Source organism: Artibeus jamaicensis, unplaced genomic scaffold, assembly GCF_021234435.1.
Source record: "Artibeus jamaicensis isolate MK-2021 breed Jamaican fruit bat unplaced genomic scaffold, CSHL_Jam_final contig_1582, whole genome shotgun sequence".
Taxonomy (NCBI): Eukaryota; Metazoa; Chordata; class Mammalia; order Chiroptera; family Phyllostomidae; genus Artibeus; species Artibeus jamaicensis.
In genome coordinates, this window is record NW_026521309.1 from 909069 (window position 1) to 927044 (window position 17976).

Here is a 17976-nt window from a genome sequence, read left to right on the forward strand (position 1 = left end):
GTCAGGCAAGGGCCCCGAAAGGGCCCGGGCTCCCACCCGGTGCCAGCTTTTCCTGTCTGTCTTATCTGGTAAGGGTGGACAGGGGGCTGGAAATTCGTTCCGGCTGAGACGAGGCCAACTGAGGCACGAGATCACATAGCCAGGAAATGGGATTAAAATTCAGTTCTGTCAGAGAAGGAAGAAAAGTCACCACTAAACAGCCCCCACCCCACCTGAGCCGTGTTTGTCCCTGACGTCAGTGCAGAAGGTCAATTGTGTGACCCAAGGGGTGGCGAGGGTGCCAGGCTGGCGGGCCTTGGAGGCCTGCCTCCCGCCCTCACTGCCAGACCCCACTTTCCCCCCAGGAGGTCGGTTCCCAGGTGTGGGGGTGCTTCCTGGGGTTCCCACCGGAACTGGAGTCAAGCCCAAGGCCCCAGGTACGTGAACGGTGGGCTGAGGACACATGGTGGAAATCTGCACCCGCTCTCAGGACCCTATGGGAGGGGGAGTGGGAGGGGCCCTGGGGCCCTGGGCTCAGTGCCCCGTGGGTGGGCACCCCTTGTGCTCCAGCCCTGGTACATCTGGCAGAGATGGACAGAACACCTCTCAGAAATCCCAAGTATACGTGAGGGCAGCATAAGCCAGAAGATCTGGGCAGAACTGGTCACTACTAGGGCCAGCCCACCTCTCTGTGCTGCCTGGCGCCAGCCATTGGTGCCTCTACCCTGCACCCATGGTGGAAGGGCTTCAGTGACGTCTCCTCATCATTGCAGGTGGAGCCGGAGCTTTTGCCGGAATCCCAGGTGAGGCAAGAATCCCCAGTGAGTGGACAGGCCAGCAGGGTGGCCAGCCAGGCAGGGGCTCCTGCCTTGGGAGGGGCTGAGCATTCAGAATCCCATCAGGCCTGCCCAGTTTCCCTCATGCCTACTGCTCCAGGCCTTGGACTGGCTGCAGCACAAAGTGGCACCCACCACAGGTCTGCTTCCGCAGTCCCAGCCCCTCATGAGTAGCAGCCCACACCAGCCCAGAAAACCCGCCAGTCTGTGCCAAATGCTGTGGAGTGGAGTGGATTCTGCAGCTTTCTGTGGGAAATGGCCTTGCACTGGCAGGGCCCAGATGATGGGTGACAGGAAGGGATACCCTCTAGCAGGACGGTTTCTGGATGCAGTGGGAGCTCGTTCTGTCTGAGCAGAAAGTGGAAAGTGAAGCTGGGGGCTCAGCAGGAGCTGCTGGCTCAAGTTGCTAGGACCTGATTTTGCTCTCCTTGTTCCCACAGGAGTTGGACCGTTTGGGGGCCAGCAGCCTGGCGTTCCACTGGGATACCCCATCAAGGCACCCAAGCTGCCAGGTAAGTCAGAAGGAAGATTCAAGGGGCACTACTCACCAGGTCTCACTGCTGAGAGCAGCTTGTGGGGGGGCACTGTTAGGGCTACCAGTGTCTCTTGTGGGGGCCGTCAGGAAACCTGGGTACCGAACCTCACTTCTGATCGCCAGCAGAGGAAAACCTGGGGCAGCCATCCTGCAGGGGCTGGTCTCACTCACGTGCACACCTGCACACATGCACGCACAGGCACAAAGACCCACAGTCTTGACAGGAAACCACTTGTGTTGATGGGAAGAAACACTGTTCATTGGAAAGATCCCTCTGACATCCATACCCTTCCATCAGCTCACACGATGAGATGTTTCTTATTGGGGAGAGGAGTAAGGAAGCTACTCAGATGCTAGGGATCTGGCAGGGCGCCCCATCTTCCTCTCCCACCCAGGGCCTCTGCTCCCTGCTGGTGCTCTGTGAGCACCAGCCTCTGTGAGCTGCTCATGACCCTCAGGAGGGTCTCGGGCCTCTGCAGCTGTGGGACTAGATCTGTCCACCAAGGCAGTGGGAGCCCAGCAAGGCATGGGGCTGCTGCATGGCAGTGCCTGAGCCCTACCCTCTCCTCAGGTGGCTACGGACTACCCTACAGCACTGGGAAACTGCCCTATGGTGAGTAAGGCCCTGCTGGACCAGCTCTTTCCAGATGCAGGGTCCTGGCAAGGAAGCTGCAGCCCCAGCCCTGAGCTAGGGGAGCACTAGCTGGGGGTAGGGGGTGGGAAGGGAATCCCCTAAGGAAGGAATGCGGAACCTGGACTCAGACAGCTTGGTTCTCAGTCCTGGCCCTCACTCACGCTTACCACCAGGCCTTGGGGGAACCAGCTTCTCCTCTGAGCCTCAGTGTCCTAACCTGTATCGTGGGAGTAACCATCCCTCACACACATCCGAATTTGTCTTAACCCTGACTGGGGGGGACAGGGTAGAGATTCTGGAAACCCAGCCTGGAAGGGCGTGGCGGGGGGCAGCTATGGTGAGATCTGCATGGATGCCCAGTGAGCCTCTCTGTTTTACAGGCTATGGGCCTGGAGGAGCTGCTGGTGCAGCGGCCAAGGCCGGGTACCCAACAGGGACAGGTAAGGAAAGCCTCACCCCACTGCCAGCCAAAAGGGCCGTGATCACCCAGACTCCAGAGCTGGCCAGGGTCTCTCCGGAAATCAGGCCAGCCCACCCTGCATTCAGACCCCAGTCTTTGCCCGGAGAAAGATCCCGGGTGGGGCAGCTTTCTCAGTCTCTGCTGCCTACTGAGCACCCCCACCTACACCCACCGGTTCTCTTAGGGCTGGAACAGGAGGGCTCTGGAGATTCAGGGGCAATTTTTCAGTCTCTGTCTTTCCCCTCCCCCAGGGGTTGGCCCCCAGGCTGCAGCAGCGGCAGCAGCTAAAGCAGCAAAATACGGTGAGCACTTGCGGAGTCCCCGACCCCCGGCCCCCAGCTCCCCACATCTCCATCCGGGTCACCACCGAGAGCCTGCCTCGCAGAAAACTCAACAAGGCAGCTCCTCCCCAGTCTGCCCCATTCCCCCTCCTTCACTCCATCCTTTCATTCGCTCTTCCCCATCCCTCTCTCCATCATCCACCCATCCATCCATCCGTTCCTCTGCCCATCCCTTTATTCACCCTCCACCTCTCCATCCCTTCATTCCTCCCTCCCTCCGTTCTTTCATCCATCCATCCACCCACTCACCCAACTACTTATCCCTCCCTCCCTCCCTCCATTTTACAGACCAGGGACAGGTGAGAGCTTTGCTGGAGACAGTAGGTGCTGGTGTGGGAATCAGGGAGAGGGGATATTGTTTCTACCGGGAAGAGAAAATCAAGAAGCCTTCTCAGAAGAAAGGATACTGATTGAGGCCTTAAAATATAGGTGGAGTTTGTCATGTGGTTAAAACAGGAAGAAGGAGCTCTTGCACAGGGAATGGGTACTACAGTGGTTAGAGAGATTATTTTAAGTGGGACCTATATGAGCATTTAAAAAATTTAATAGTCTAGTACCAATTTAGTGTGTACTATAAAATTTTTAACTAGCTCCTCAAACTCATGACGCCTTGGCTGGCAGACATGCCATGTCCTTCCCTGTCCCCATGAGAGGAGCAGAGTGGGCATCTGTCCCCCTGCCCCAGGTAGTTCCAGTTCGGACTCAGATCACTGGGGCTAATGTCCTCACCTTCACCCCCAGGGCCAGGGAAGCCCTTATGGAAGGGACAGAAAACATCTGCCCACCAGCCAAGGGGACGAGAATGCGGAGTGGAGGACTAGGCTGGAGGCCTGCCCCAAGGAGGCCCCACGGTCCCTCCCTCCAGGACCCTAAGGGTGGAATGTGGGAGCAGGAGAGCAGGGCGGCAAGGGGCTGCCAGATCCAGGCAGCCAGGCACTTGGATTACAACTTGGCCGAGTCTTCGGAACACAGGGAGAGGAAGCCTTGAACATTCCTTCAGGGGCCTCTCTGGCCCGGGGAGCGGCCGCTTGTGGTTTCTCAGTATGTGGCAGTGATTAGAATGGGATTTGTCTGAAAACATACAAGTCCCTTAATGAGTGTGTTGAAATGGACACTTTGGGGGTGAGTCAATGAACAGTGGGGTGGGGGCCTTCTAAAGCAGGCTCAGCCAGAGATGCCTGGGCCACATTCCCAGAGGAGATCGTGCTAGTTTAAACGCCAGCATCTGCGTGGCCTTTCTTCCTGGCCTCAGAGAGGCCCCAGGAGCTATGTCTGCTCTGTCCCCATCCCAGCAGGTGCTGGAGGAGCCGGAGTTCTCCCTGGGATTGGAGGGGCTGGTGCAATTCCTGGGATTGGAGGAGTTGGCGCAATTCCTGGGATTGGAGGCATTGCAGGTAGGGTCTGTTCCAGCAGGGGCGGGGTGTCCTTGAGAAGGCCTCTTGGGGAAAGACCTCACCCTCTGTGGCTGTCTTGTCTCTCCAGGGGCTGGGATTCCAGCTGCTGCTGCAGCTGCTAAGGCAGCTAAATATGGTGAGTACCCCCAGGGGAGGTAGGCCTGAGGCTCCAGCCTGCCCTCAGACCCTTGGGGCCTGTTCAGTCCTCCAAGGCTAGATGGACTTTGCCTTCATGCATCTGTGGAAACCACTTCCACCTCCCCAAACATGGCTTTACCCATTCTAGCCATTCTGCCAGGCCCTCTCTGTTGTTCTCCACTGACTGGTCTAGCATTGGGGGGGGGGGGGACCACTGTGGAGCACCTGGCTCCTCCCTCCCTCCTCCCAAGGCCAACCCATAAATGCTGCTCCAACTGCCTGTGTGCTAGTGGTACGCTCTGAATTTGTTTTAGACACAGACCATGTTCTCCCCATCCACATTCCCAAACCTTTAGCGCTCTGTAGGCAATGCCAGCCCACCTGGGATTCCACACTCAGGACCTGCCATTCCCGCAGCTCCCCAGAGCCACGCCCTTGGAGGCCCTCTGAGGTTCCCATGGGGTTTGGGCCAGAACAATCCTTTCCTCCCACAGGAGCTGCTGGAGGCTTAGTGCCTGGTGTCCCAGGAGTTGGAGTCCCAGGTGTTGGAGTCCCAGGTGTTGGAGTTCCTGGTGTTGGGGTCCCAGGTGTTGGGGTCCCAGGTGTTGGAGTCCCAGGTGTTGGAGTCCCTGGTGTTGGAGTCCCTGGTGTTGGAGTCCCTGGTGTTGGAGTTCCTGGTGTTGGGGTCCCAGGTGTTGGGGTCCCAGGTGTTGGAGTTCCAGGTATTTTGGGTAGACCAGGTGAACTGGACTCTGTGTGTGTGTATATAAGAGAAATATCAAAACTATTGCCAAGACTTTTAGATTCTCCCTAACACTTCACTCATCTATCATCTTCTCCCATACCCTTGGCCATAACTTATCTTCTCTCCCTTGGGTTATAACAAGATCCTAACTAGTTACTGCCAGCATTGTCTTCTCCAACTCACCTCTGGCTGTCAGTGTGACCCTGGGGGAAGGAAGCATGCCTTTGTCATCTCTGTGTTCTCAGCCCTTAGCTAAATAGTTGCTCAGTAAATAGTGGGTAAATGGGTGGGTAGGTGGACGGACAGATAGATGGGCAGATGGGCAGCTAGGTATGTGGGTGAATGCCCATGTGGATGAGTAGAGAAGTTGCTGGATAAGAGGATGAATGAGCAGATACAAGGATAGATAAATACACGAATGAACAGATACATGAGTAAAATGGTAGATGGGGAGATGAATGGATAGATGGAAGACAGGTGGAAAAGCAGGGGAGGGACTAGATAAGTGGTTTGAATGATGGATGGATGAATAGATAGATAGATAGATAGATAGATAGATAGATAGATAGATAGTGGATAGATGGATGGATGGGTGAGCATGTGATTGGAGGAGGAGGTGGGCAGGGGCAAGTGAAAAAGAGATGGTTGGATAGATCATTTGATGAATGGGCAAATGAACAAATAAATGATTGGATAGATGGGTGCATGAATGGGCAGAAAGATAAGTGGTTGAGTGGTCGAAGTCTAAGGATAGACAAACAAATGGAGAGATACAATGGGTAGGTAAGTGGGTCGATGAACAGGGGGCTAAGTACACAGATAAATAGATGGAGATGTGAGTGGGTGAATAGATAGACATCCATTGGATTGGCTTGATAGAAATAGACTGGACAGATGAGTGAAAAGTTAATGTACATTGAACATTTACCATCCATGCTCTCCTAATCACTTGGGTTCACTTGGGTCTCTCCAGGGGCTGTGTCACCAGCTGCAGCTGCTAAAGCAGCCTCCAAAGCAGCAAAATATGGTGAGTGTGCTGATAGCTGTACTTCATCCTACCCTGTTCTGGCCAGAGAAAGGGCATGGCTTGGCCAGGGTTAGCCAGCAAGTCACTGGCAGAGCTGGGAAGTTGGACCTGTTGGGCTCCAGGATGATGTCTCCCCAGTGGACTCCCACCATGAGGCCATGGAGCTGAGTGATGGGAGAGTCCTCTATGGCATTCCCAGTGGGGACCGTGTCTCTGACCTTCCCTGGCCCAGCCAGGGCCCCTCTCCGTGGAGCCTGAGTCTGGCTGGGGAAATGGGACCTGCCCATAGCCTCCCCACAGCCACCAAAGGGGCCCTATCCCAATCAGAGAAGAGAGGGGTTGGAGAAATGCTGGGGGCAGGGTGGGGGCTGGTTATCAGTAAAGGCTTCCTGAAAAAGGCTGTGGGAGGCCCAGGCATTCTGTGATTTACTGTCCTTCAAGGACCAAATTTGTGTGAGGCTTGCACCCACTTCCCCAGCCCACCAGCATTCCCTGGGACCCTCCCAGTCTCTCACTGAGCTCCTTTTCTATTCAATTCTCCTCCTTCCAAAGGGGCAGAACCAGAGTGGGAGTTGAAGGTATTCCCACTCATGGGGTTGGTGCTGGGGGCTTTTCAGGTCTTGGAGCTGTCCCTGGAGCTATTCCTGGAGCCATCCCTGGAGCTATTCCTGGAGCCATCCCTGGAGCCGTCCCTGGAGTTGTCCCTGGAGCCATCCCTGGAGCCATCCCTGGAGCCGTCCCTGGAGCCATCCCTGGAGCCATCCCTGGGGTTGTCCCTGGAGCCATCCCTGGAGCTGTCCCTGGCATTTCCCGTGAGCCCTAGTTCCATCTGGGGAAACCGGGAGAAGGCATGGGGGCTTCTCTTCTGCAGAGCTCTAGGGGGAGTGGGAAAGTGTTGACTGGGCTTCAGCGAGCTCAGGGGGAAGCTGGGGAGAGCACAGAGAGGGCCTGAAGTGCCTCTCTGGGCAGGAGAGCAATCAACACAGCCCCACTGGGGTCCAGTGAGGTTTCTAAGGGTCTGTTTCATTTTCTTGTAGCTGCGGCCGGGGCAGCAGCCGCTAAGGCAGCCAAGTTTGGTACGTGTCCCCGCCCTGCATGCCTCCATGCCCAGGGCATGCCCAGGGCAGCATTCTTCTCTCCTGGGGCTCGTGCTTTCCCCTCCTCTCCACCCCAGCCCTGCCCTGCCCTGGGACCCAGGCTCTGAGCTCAGAGCAATTTGCCAGCATCGGGACAGAGCAAGCTCACACTCAGGCCTCCAGGGCTGAAATGGTTTGGGCTAAGATTGGAAGCCCCTGACCCCATCTTCCAAAGCTGCACTGAACTTTTCTGCCCTTTTCAATTCCCCATCATTAGGATTATTGGTGCCCAGCTTATCACCCCACCCCAAACCAGTGAGTTAAAGGTGCTCACTGAAGCCACTCTGGTCTCCTCCCCACTCCTAACCCTCTGCTCCCTCAAGGATGGGGAGCTTCTAGGGGCACAGCTAGACATTCTCTTTACTCCTCTAGGTGCTGGAGGAGCAGGAGCCGTGGGAGGGCTGGTGCCAGGTGTCGGAGGTTTAGTACCAGGTGTACCAGGTGTGCCAGGTGTCGGAGGCGTGCCAGGTGAGCTGTGTCTCCAACCCAGAGTCAGGTGTGGTTTGTCTCATGGAAGGGGTCTTGGAGGTGACTCAGGTCAAGTGCACCATTTTAAAGATGGCAAGACTGAGCCCAGAGATGGGGAGGAGGGGAAGCAATGTCCCCTACTTTGGGGGAAAGAGCCCTTATGCGATTCCAGTCTGTAGAACGAACCTGGCAAGTCCCTCCCTCAGGGATGCTCAGGACGTCCAGACGTCAGCCAGCTGAGCAGAGGAGCTCTGCTCTGTCCGAGTGGGGTGGCCCCATTTACTCTGGGGTCCTTTCTGTCGCTTACCAGCTGGAAGGGCATGTGTCCCCCTTGGGTCCCCCTGCACTCTTTATCCTCCACCAGTCACAGGCCAAAGGGAAGAAATTAGGAGATATACCAAGATGAAGTTACATCCTTCCTTGGTGGTTTTTTCCTACCAGCAGATTTCTCTCCTAGATTCCTTCTTTCTGGGACAAAATTCCCCTTTTGAGTTTCCCTCCAAAATGAGATATTTCCTCTAACAGTTTTGGATACAGACACAATAAAGATTTTTTAAAAATTAACATCATCTTTAGCAGAATGCTTCACAAATATTTGAGGCAAAGGTTTGGAAAGGACCTAGACCTTCGCCAGTCAGATTTGGGCTGCCACCGCCACAGTCCAAGCTAGACTGTTGCAGTCTGTGGGCTGTTTTCAAGGAAGGGGTGTGCCCAGGGCAGCTGGTGGGCCACCCTCAGAGCGGGCCTGGAGCCTGGGCGGCCTGACTCAGGCTGGGCTCTGCTGGGTTCCGCTTCTGTCTCTGTGTCTGGTGTGAAGAGGCAGCCCCAGAGAGGGTCTTCTGGGAGAAGGGATAGCGCCCCAGAGGCGGACTCTGGGAGGTCTTTCCAAAATGGGGGTGGGGGAAAGTGAGGAGGGGTACAAAAGACCCCCTCCCCAATCCCCTCTCTTCACCCTCCCAGGTGTTGGGACCCCAGCAGCTGCAGCCGCTGCAGCAGCCGCTAAAGCTGCGCAATATGGTAAGGTCCCACCCCAATTCTGCTCCGTGCTCATCCTATAGCACTGCTCTCTCATGTCCCCTGTTCTGGGGTCTGGGAGCCCCCCGAAGCTGTCACATCCTCACTGTGGGTCTTTTGACCCATCTGTCCACTTTTAGGGTGTGGGTAAAGTCTCTGATTAGGAAAGCAAAGTGAGAACAGGCCCTGGGGAGCCCCGCCCCGGGACCAACTTCCCCACCCTTCCCAAAGTTCCTGCTGCCCCTGGGTCTAGCTGGGGCCCACCCCACTTCCAGACTTCAACTTGGGCTCCTCTGGTTCCCACCCCCTTGGTAGCAGTATTTCTTGTTCTCTGACAAGGTTCTCCAACTCTCCATGCAACTGAGGGCCACCCGGGCAGCCCCAGCTGCCTCCACCTCTCTGAATACAGAGAACGGCAGTAGCCCCAACTGAGAGCCCGGCCGTCTGCCAGGCCTGGGCCAGGGCGTCTGCACACCTTGGCTTTAGGGACCTGTGGGCAGCAAGATTCAGATCAGAAAACCTAGGGCTGTCTAGACCACAGGAATCTTAATTTTAGGTCCACTGACCCCCAAACTCATGTATGACAAATGACCCCTTTTTTGTAAAGCTGCCATTGGCCGAGGCAATCTTTACAGCAAGTTTATGAAGTTGGTGCCGTTCTTTCCATTGTGCAGATGTGGCAACTGAGGTTCTGAGAGCTTAAATCACTTGCCCATTGTCACACGGCTAGATGGTGGCTGAGCTGAGCTTTGAACCCACATCTGTCTATCTTACAGAGCAGCCTTTACTACATAACTCTGCCTCCTTGACCCTCAGAGGTCTCCAACAGGTCCTCGCCCCTCCAGGCGTTAAGGACTCCTGGTCCTACACGTGCCTCACCTTAGGGGTGATGAAGCTGAGATGCATCAAGGGAAAATAATCTTTCCAAGGTCACTCAGCCATTCTGTGCCCCATGCGGGATGGAAACCCAAGGCTCCTGACTCCCAGCTCACTGCTCTTTCCATTACCTTCTGTCCATCTTGGTTGGAACCGGGTTAAGGATCAGTTCTTCTCACTCTCGTAGGGTTAGGCCCTGGCGCTGGCGTGGTTCCTGGCGTTGGCGTTGGCCCTGGTGCTGGTGTGGTTCCTGGCATTGGCATTGGTCCTGGTGGTGTTGCAGGTGAGCTATGTGAGGAAGTGGGCCTGAGGACCCACTATGGGTGGGTGACATCCTGATGCCCCCTCCCTCTCTTTTCAGGAGCAGGGGTGCCAGGTGCAGCCAAATCTGCTGCTAAAGTGGCCGCCAAAGCCCAGCTCCGTGAGTGCCCTGCCTGGCTTTCCCTCCTCACCCCGCTGAGCCCAGGCCATCCCAGCACAACCCAAGCAGGAGCCGCTCCCTACAATATGCAGCTTCTCAGGCCTGCTTTAGAGACTGGGGGATCCCCGAGGGGGCAGGTGGAGGGGTGGGAAAAGCAGATTTAGTGTAAGGGAGGCCCAGGCTCGAATCCAAGGTCTCACACTGAGTGCCTGGCCTCTGAGCTTCTTGTCCTCGTGCACAGTGAGGGAGCGCTGAGGGCATCCACAGCAGAAGGCTGTTGGGAGCATTAGATGAGCTCAACTGAGAGGGGAGGGGAGGAGGTCAGCCTGGAAAAGAAAGTGGTGTACTGAGCGTGCACCCCTGAATACCGGCTGGGGGAGGGGCCAGACTCGGCGTTCAGTGGGAGTTTCAGGAAGGCCATTCTGGTGGCAGCATAGAGAGTGGATTAAGGGGGTCTGGTCCCATTCTCTCGGGGCCTGACTCAGCTCCCTGGGCGGGACACCCCCAAGGGGGCACGCTCCACGCCTGCTGTAGCCACCCACTACTGATCTTTCCCAGGGGCTGCAGCTGGCCTTCCTGCTGGTGTTCCCGGATTTGTGCCTGGTGCTGGCGTTCCCGGATTTGTGCCTGGCGCTGGAGTTCCCGGATTTGGGCCTGGCGCTGGTGTTCCTGGCTTTGGGGCAGGTAAGGGGTCTTCCAGGCTGGACAGAAGTGACCCCTGAGCTCAGAGGAGGGAGACCTCTCCCCTCCCAGCACCTAGTAAATTCCCCACTAGGTTCTCCTGAAGCAGTCAGAGATGCCTAGAGTAACAGAGGTGGGACAGGCCAGGCGAGGATGTCCTGGGCTGACATGTCACAGTCGCTACCTCCCCAGGGAAGGGGTCACAGGCCTCCCAACCAGAAAGAATCCCATCATCCAGGGGAGGAAACTGGAGGTCCCTGGACTCCAAGGCCGTAGGTGGGCCAGGCTGGCTCCCCTTCAGCAGTGCGCCACGGCAAGGGCCCCTGGGAGCTTCCAGTTCTTCGCCTGGTGGTTACTGGCCCCGCTCTGTGTGCAGCCTCAGGTGGACCACACCGGACCTGAGGGGGATGGGAGGGGCGGATGGGAGGAGGAGGCGCCCCCAGACCAGACTGGCAGAGGCATGGTTAGACACTGGAGATCCACCGGGCAGGGCGAGCTCCTGGCTGGGGAGCCACAGCTTCAGGGCTTTGAGAGAAGCAAAGAAGGCCAGAGAAGGCAAGGAGGGCTTTCAGGAGGAAGCAGAACCCGTAAGCACAGAGCATAGCTACTGACCACCCCATGATTCTTTTTCCTTTTTCTATAGTACCTGGATCTCTGGCTGCCGCTAAAGCAGCCAAATATGGTGAGTACTCCCCACACTGACCACCATGGTTGGTTCCACTACCGCCCCATCATCCCTGGCAACACCTGGTCACCCACCTCCCCTCCCCCGGCCCAGGGCCCCATGCCTAGAGCCTGCAGCACAGAGCTGGGATGGTCAGGATGGAAAAAGGCAGTTTCTAGGACGCATTCACGGCAGCTTAGCAGACCTGGCACCCGACTACCAAATGCCTGTTGAGCCTCCAGCCCTGGGACAACCAAACACACCCCTCACATTTTCAGCCTTCCTGAGGGCAGTTCTACCTGGGTAAAAGCCATGGTCCCTAAGTCACCTCTGGTCATCACAGTTTTGTGGGCCTCCGGGTCACAGAGGGGCCAGGGTTGCTGCCAGCTCAGCGGCTTCTGCCTCCTAGCCAGCAAAGGCCCCAGTCCCCCACCCACCTCCCTGTCAGCATGACTGCGCCTGCCACGAGCCACGAGGACGTGGCAGACATGCCTGCCCCTCCACTTGGCACGCAGCAGCCCTGGCTGTCCAGACCCACACTGTCTGTGGCCCCCAAATTCCTGGCCTCCTGGGAGTCAGGCCAGGGCCTCTGCTAGGGAAACACCACCCCGCCCCCAGCCAGTCCACTTGGGGCCAGTTTCCACCTCGGAAAATCCCAGCTTCCTCGGCCCCCACCCCTGGCGGGCCTGGTGACCCACAGGCCCTTCTCCTGTTCCTTGCTGGCTGCTCTGCAGCCTGAGTCTAGCAGACATTGCCAGGGAAACAAAGCAGTTAAGGGCACAGGCTCCAGAGCCATTTCCTGCCTGCGGGACCTCGGGCATATTGCTTAACCTCTGCTGTGCTTCAGTTTTCTCACCTGCAAAATGGGGATGATATTAGTACCCACCTCCCCTGTTACATGGAAGAATAAGCATGCTAATTGTGAAACGCATTGAGAAGGGTGGAATTCCTGCCGCTGCTATTCCCAGCAGCTCTGCCCTGGACAGTGCTTCAAAACTCAGAGTATGTTTACAGATGTCGTGCTCTTTTCCTCTCCAAACACCTGCAGGGTGAGCGGGCTAAGGATCCTCACCTCCTCTAGGGAGGCGTGGCTCTGGAGCTCAGAGAGGCGCCAGCTCTAATAAGTGGAGAAACCAGGATTTGAACTCAGGGCTGTCAGAGCCTGAGATTAGTCTTCTCCCCCGGGCAGTATGTGGCTATCGCTTGTGACCACCTGCGGCTCTAGTGCTGGCCCAGGGGGATGGAGAAAATGATGTGCAAGCCAAGGCTCCAGGGGGCCTCCTGTTGCCTGATTGGTCAGGGACACCAGCCCAGGCATCTGGAAATGGCCTTCTGTCCAGTGCTCCTTCCACCGGTCACATGACCTCGACCGCTTGTCTGCTTGACTAATAATGTCCCTGGGTCGGGAAGACTCTGTCCTTCAGAAATGAGGGGACTAACCCTCTGCCCCCTCTCCTCAGGAGCAGGCGTGCCTGGGGCGCTTGGGGTGCCTGGGGCACTGGGAGTGCCCGGAGCCCTCGGAGTGCCTGGGGCTCTGGGGGTACCTGGAGCCCTCGGTGGAGTAGGTGTCCCAGGTGGTGTGGCAGGTGAGTTGAAACCCCGGGACGGGCTGGGCAGGGAGGGAGACTGACCCATGGAGCATGGCTTTCTGAGCTCCCTCTGTGTCCCCAGGAGCTGGACCTGCTGCCGTGGCTGCCGCCACAAAGGCTGCTGCCAAAGCTGCCCAATTTGGTGAGCACTATGTGGAGGTGGGCGCTGCCCCCCAGGTCCCAGGGTCTGGGGAGCCTCCGACCGACTGTGCGCTGTGCAGCCCTATTCCCTGACCTGCCCCTAAGGCCCTCGGGGGCATCGTCTCCCCAAGGCCCAGCCCGTCTCCTGGCCCCACGGCGCCTACAAAGGCCCTGCAAGCTCAGGCTCCACCTGGTCCTGGGATGAAAACTCCACAGATGAGCAGCAGGGGTCCCACTGGTCGGGTTTTAACACACAGCTCTCTCCACAGGCCTGGGGGGAGCCGCTGGGCTCGGACCTGGCGGGCTTGGAGTCGGAGGACTGGGAATTGGAGGGCTTGGGCCTGGTGGAGTTGTCCCAGGGGTTGGGGGCCTCGGAGGTAAGAGGCTGTTCAGGAATCAGTGAATGTATACTGTGTGTGTGTATTTGTGTGTGCGTGAGAGAGATTTTCCTTCCTACCTTACTGCATTTTGTTCAAGCTGTCTTCTCTGCCCCAACCCCAACCCCACTTCACTCATCACTCAAGCGCGTGGTGGGCAGGCCCCACGCCTGGGCTTCCACAGCAGGCAGAGGGGGCCTTGAGCAAGCAGAAGCCAGGCTGCTTCCTGCAGCTGGGGTCCCACCTTCTCCCTCTCCTCTGTCCTTCAACTCACATGACCGCTTCCAGTGGGAGTTCATTAGGATAATGGCGGTTATGCCCGTTTTCTAGAGAAGGAAACCAGAGCACGGAGGAAATAGCTTTTCCAAAGCCTCTGCCGTCCTGGCAGGCCTTGTGTCGACATCTCACGCTTCTTGGGGCATCACTGTACCTCCCTACACAAACCTGCCTAAAGTCTCTTCCTGTGTGCACCACAAGACGGGGCACACAGTGGGAGCTTAATAAAGACTTTCGGAAAGAGGATGGAGGAGGGGTGGAAGGACAAGTCGGTGGGCCGATGGCGGAATGGGGAACAGGACGGGAGAGGGACATGACTGGCAGGGAGGGCTATTCCTGAGCCCTCATTGCCCCATCTCCCCAGGTGTGTCCCCAGCTGCAGCTGCTAAAGCAGCCAAATATGGTGAGTCGCTCCCTGCTGCCCTCCTCCTGCCCAGGCCTGAAGGCCGCTAATACTCCCCGTCCTGACTGCCCCATCTCACCTACCTCAGGCCTCAGCCCTGCTTGAAGCCCCATGACAGGCTGTCCAGGATTTTCTTGACCCCAGAACCCAAAGGGGGTGCCCAGGGCCCCTTCGACTGTGCCTTGTCCCAAACCCCATCTGCCCTCTTCTCAGGTGCTGCTGGCCTTGGAGGAGTCCTAGGAGCTGCCAGGGCGTTCCCAGGTGCAGGTAGGGGCCATCTCTGCTGCGAAATCGTCCCCTCCGCCCGGGTCCAGAGAAGGCCTGTGGCGCTGGCAGGGGAAGTCCTAGAGCCGCAGCTAGCAAGGACATGAGCAAGAGGGCAGAGGGGGCAGTCAAGGAGAGGAAACATCCTGGGCAAAGCAGTTGGGGGTGCACCACGGGCCTCAGGCGCCAGGCTGACAAGCCGAGGCTATGGGGCCCCACACCAGGATGCCGGGCAGGGACAAGGTTTGTGGAGAAAGCCACTCTGGCTATGGAGGATGAGGAGGAGGAGGTGCTGGGCAGAGAAGAAGAGAGGACGAGGTTAGAGGCGGGCCTGACGCCTGCTAACCACAAGTCCCTCCTGCAGGAGCAAGACCTGGCTTCGGATTATCCCCTATTTTCCCAGGTATGCCCTCGCTTCCCCCCCCCCGGGCTGCAGCTCTGGCTCCATCCTTCCCCTCCCCTGCTTCATCTCCTGCTCGGGAGGCCTGAGCCAATCCCCAGGACGAACCCCATGACCTTAGTTACACCAGGCTGGTCTCCCCCTGATTTTTTCTTCCTCCCCTGCAAGGCCAGGGAGCAGCAGCTTTCCTAGAACGCCATGTTCTAGATGGGGTAAACTGAGGTTCATCGAGCGCCAGGTGCTCACCCAAGGTCACGCAGTGACTGAGGCGGGGCCAGGGCTCTGAGCACCTGAGCGCAGAGTTCAGCCCCCCTCAGGCGAGGCCCACGCTGCCAGGGGGGCTCGGAGGGGTAGGCCCGGCAGAAAGCGGGGAGATTGGAGGAGCTGGACACCTCACCCGTTCCTTCTTCTGCCTCTGACACAGATGATCAGATCTGGGGGTAGGCCCAGAGCCCTTCATGCTCCCTGGGGCTGGGCCGGGCCTAGCAGTCCCCTCCTCCCTGCTGCCACACGCCCTGCAGGAAGGAGCCAAGGGAAAGAGAAGGGAGGTGGAGGAGGAGGAGGAAAGAGCTCAAAGGAGCAGAGACAGGGAGAGAATGGATGAGACAACCAGGGCCCTAGAGTTAGGGGATCCGAAGGGTGGAAGGGGGACCCAGGCTGCCCAGGCTGGGCAGAGGAGGCAGAGGACACTACCGGGCACTGAGCCACGCCCTTGCTCAAAAATGCACACGTGCCTCTGGAAGTGTGTGGGCTGGGTCCTGATCACCACCCCCGGAGTTCTGCCCAGCAACGCCGACAGAGACTCAGAAAAACCCCAGCTCCACCCCTGTGGTCGCTCAGACTATGCATCCCTTCCACCCCCACCTGCTTCCCACTACACAGATGAGGCAGCTGAGGCAAGGCCGGGGCTCGGAGAGCAGAGGCAAGAGCAGCCTGACCCTTCCCGGGCACGTAGTGATGCCTGCGGCCCTATCCCACTGCTTCCCCAAACACCCTGGATGAGCCTCGGAGATGCCCGTCCCTGCACCACTCGGCTTCTCGCTGCCACCAGGTGGCGGTAACGAGCCATGCCTATCTCCCAAAGGGATAGGAACTACTCAGGGCCCGACTACCAGGCAGTGTTGCCTAGGTTAGAAACAAGGTTTACCAATCAGACCTTCCCCAGGAGAGGGCAGGGATTCTGGGTTCCTGTCCCAGGTCAGCCACTGACTGGACGTGTAAGACTCTCTCCGCTCACTTGTCTGAGGCACTGTCATGTTTCTCTATCACAGCATTTCCCTTGAAGGGGGGCGGCCCTGAGTCACTCGCTAAAGGCTTCCCAGATATGTCGAACTCACAGCTTGGAGAGCTTGTCCAGGCCCATTCCTTCCGGGACCTGGCCGCAGGCCCCCTGACCTTTTCCCTTCTCTGCGCCTTGGTTTTGTCAACCACATCTTGAGCCCTGGTCCCGCCCACCTGTCTAGTGGGAGTTTGTACAATGAGTGTGGTGCCGTCCAGGCTTCTGGTGGCTTCTTGGAGCCCCTGTTCCCCACCACGATGATGTTGTTCAGTGGGCAGCGGCTTGAGCAGCAATGAGGAGGGCCTGGGCTAAGTGTCACGTATGCCTCCCCCGACCCAGGTGGGGCCTGCCTTGGGAAATCCTGTGGCCGGAAGAGAAAGTGAGCTTCCCAGAACCCCTGACTCACGACCTCATCAACGTTGGTGCTACTGCTTGGTGGAGAATGTAAACCCTTGTGACCCACCCCCCACGCCCCCTCCTAAGTCCCCACCTCTGGAGGGGACAGGGCTGGCCGGGCGGACTTGGAAATCCACAGGACAAGGAAACAAGAGAACGGTGGCCAAGTGGGCCCCGGGAAGCCCCCTACTTCAGAGGCAAGGGGTGGGTGGGCTCGGCCCCCTGCCCCCACCCCCTTCCCACCAAGGTGCTCCCTCTACACACTCTCCATCTCCAGGGGAACTTGGTGCTAAGTGTTGGTGCTTCATCTTCCTGGGGGAGGGAGGAGGGAAGGGCAGCCCCCCCAGGAAGCCTCCTCCCTGGGGCTCCCCTGAAAATGGTGCAGACACTTTGTGGGCAGTCCTACCTCCCCCTGCCCACCAGGACCCACCCCTGGCTGCGGTCCAGTTGGTACCCAATCATCGAAAACCTCAGGCTGCATTCGGTCACACCATCTCTTGGCCTCTTTAATGCCCCTTCCCCCCCCCCCCAATCGCTATTCCCCATGCCCCAGGCACCTTCAGATCAGAAGAACCCTGAAGCAAATAGCCCTCTTTCTCTTGTGGAATTCATCCGCCCATCTGTCCATCCATCCATCCATCCTTGTCCCCACTTGACCACAGGGCACCACAAGCTGGCCGGGCACCCCACCATCAACCTGGTTAACCTGTTGTGGCAGCCTGTGCCCTGCCTTCGCCCCAACTCCACACACCCCTACGAAGGGGCCTGGGGCGTGGGGGCTCGTGCCAGCTGGGGCACGGGACCCCCCTCCCGAGCCTGGGTTTCCCCACGCAGTACTGTATCCCCCGACCCTCCCTCGAGCCACTGCATTTCACAGCCCCTCCCGCCCCGCCCCGCCCCGCCCATCTCTTTGTGTCTCGCTGTGATAGATCAATAAATATTTTATTTTTTGTCCTGGATATTTGGGGATTATTTTTGATTGTTGATGTTTTCTCTTGGTTTTACTTTTGTGGTTAATTAAAAAAAAATCTATATTTTTTCTGATCTGGGGAGCTATAACCCCAGAAGAAAATTCATTTTAATCACTTTGGTATAACGCTGGATGAAACACACATTTTTTTTTTAATAAGAAAAGAGAATTAACTGCTTCAAAAAAGACTAATAAATGAAAACATTTTAAAGGAAACTGTGTCTTGGCCTCCTTTGTAACCCCTCATCTGCTGGCAGCTCCTGGCCCAGGCAGGGAAACAGAACTTGGCCTTGGGGAACCTCCACCGTTCACGGTGCATTTACGGGGGCTGCTTACCAGAATCCCCCGCCGTCGGCTTCTGGTGTATGGTCCTTCTCCAAGTTCACACTGTCCTCTAACAATTAAAGCCTCTCTGGAGGGGAGGCTGGGCCGGCCGGTCCCACACACACCCGCCCACAGCAGGTCTCCTCTGGTGGGCTCACCTGCCCAGCCACGCCTTCCCCAGCCCTCACCCCCCAGGGCCCCGTTGCGG

At 57.6% G+C, this 17976-nt stretch overlaps 1 protein-coding gene across 4 annotated transcripts in view; it reads left to right on the forward strand.

The window, feature by feature from the left end:
- Nucleotides 1-17660, forward strand: part of ELN (elastin) — a 31301-nt gene extending 13641 nt beyond the window's left edge. For 2 of the 4 annotated variants that reach the window (XM_053669585.1, XM_053669592.1), the window contains 25 exons: nt 345-416; nt 753-782; nt 1256-1327; nt 1922-1963; nt 2365-2424; nt 2696-2746; nt 4078-4179; nt 4268-4315; nt 4812-5039; nt 6036-6089; nt 6707-6901; nt 7127-7165; nt 7598-7693; nt 8654-8710; nt 9771-9866; nt 9945-10004; nt 10563-10688; nt 11329-11367; nt 12810-12935; nt 13021-13080; nt 13349-13456; nt 14097-14135; nt 14349-14402; nt 14764-14802; nt 16418-17660. In XM_053669585.1, coding sequence (XP_053525560.1) covers nt 345-416; nt 753-782; nt 1256-1327; nt 1922-1963; nt 2365-2424; nt 2696-2746; nt 4078-4179; nt 4268-4315; nt 4812-5039; nt 6036-6089; nt 6707-6901; nt 7127-7165; nt 7598-7693; nt 8654-8710; nt 9771-9866; nt 9945-10004; nt 10563-10688; nt 11329-11367; nt 12810-12935; nt 13021-13080; nt 13349-13456; nt 14097-14135; nt 14349-14402; nt 14764-14802; nt 16418-16461 — 1937 coding nt within the window. In that variant the 3' untranslated portion in view covers nt 16462-17660. The remainder of the gene's footprint in view (nt 1-344; nt 417-752; nt 783-1255; nt 1328-1921; nt 1964-2364; nt 2425-2695; nt 2747-4077; nt 4180-4267; nt 4316-4811; nt 5040-6035; nt 6090-6706; nt 6902-7126; nt 7166-7597; nt 7694-8653; nt 8711-9770; nt 9867-9944; nt 10005-10562; nt 10689-11328; nt 11368-12809; nt 12936-13020; nt 13081-13348; nt 13457-14096; nt 14136-14348; nt 14403-14763; nt 14803-16417) is intronic. The other 2 variants (XM_053669590.1, XM_053669593.1) reach the window with 1 other exon arrangement.
- The last annotated feature ends 316 nt before the right edge of the window (nt 17661-17976 follow it).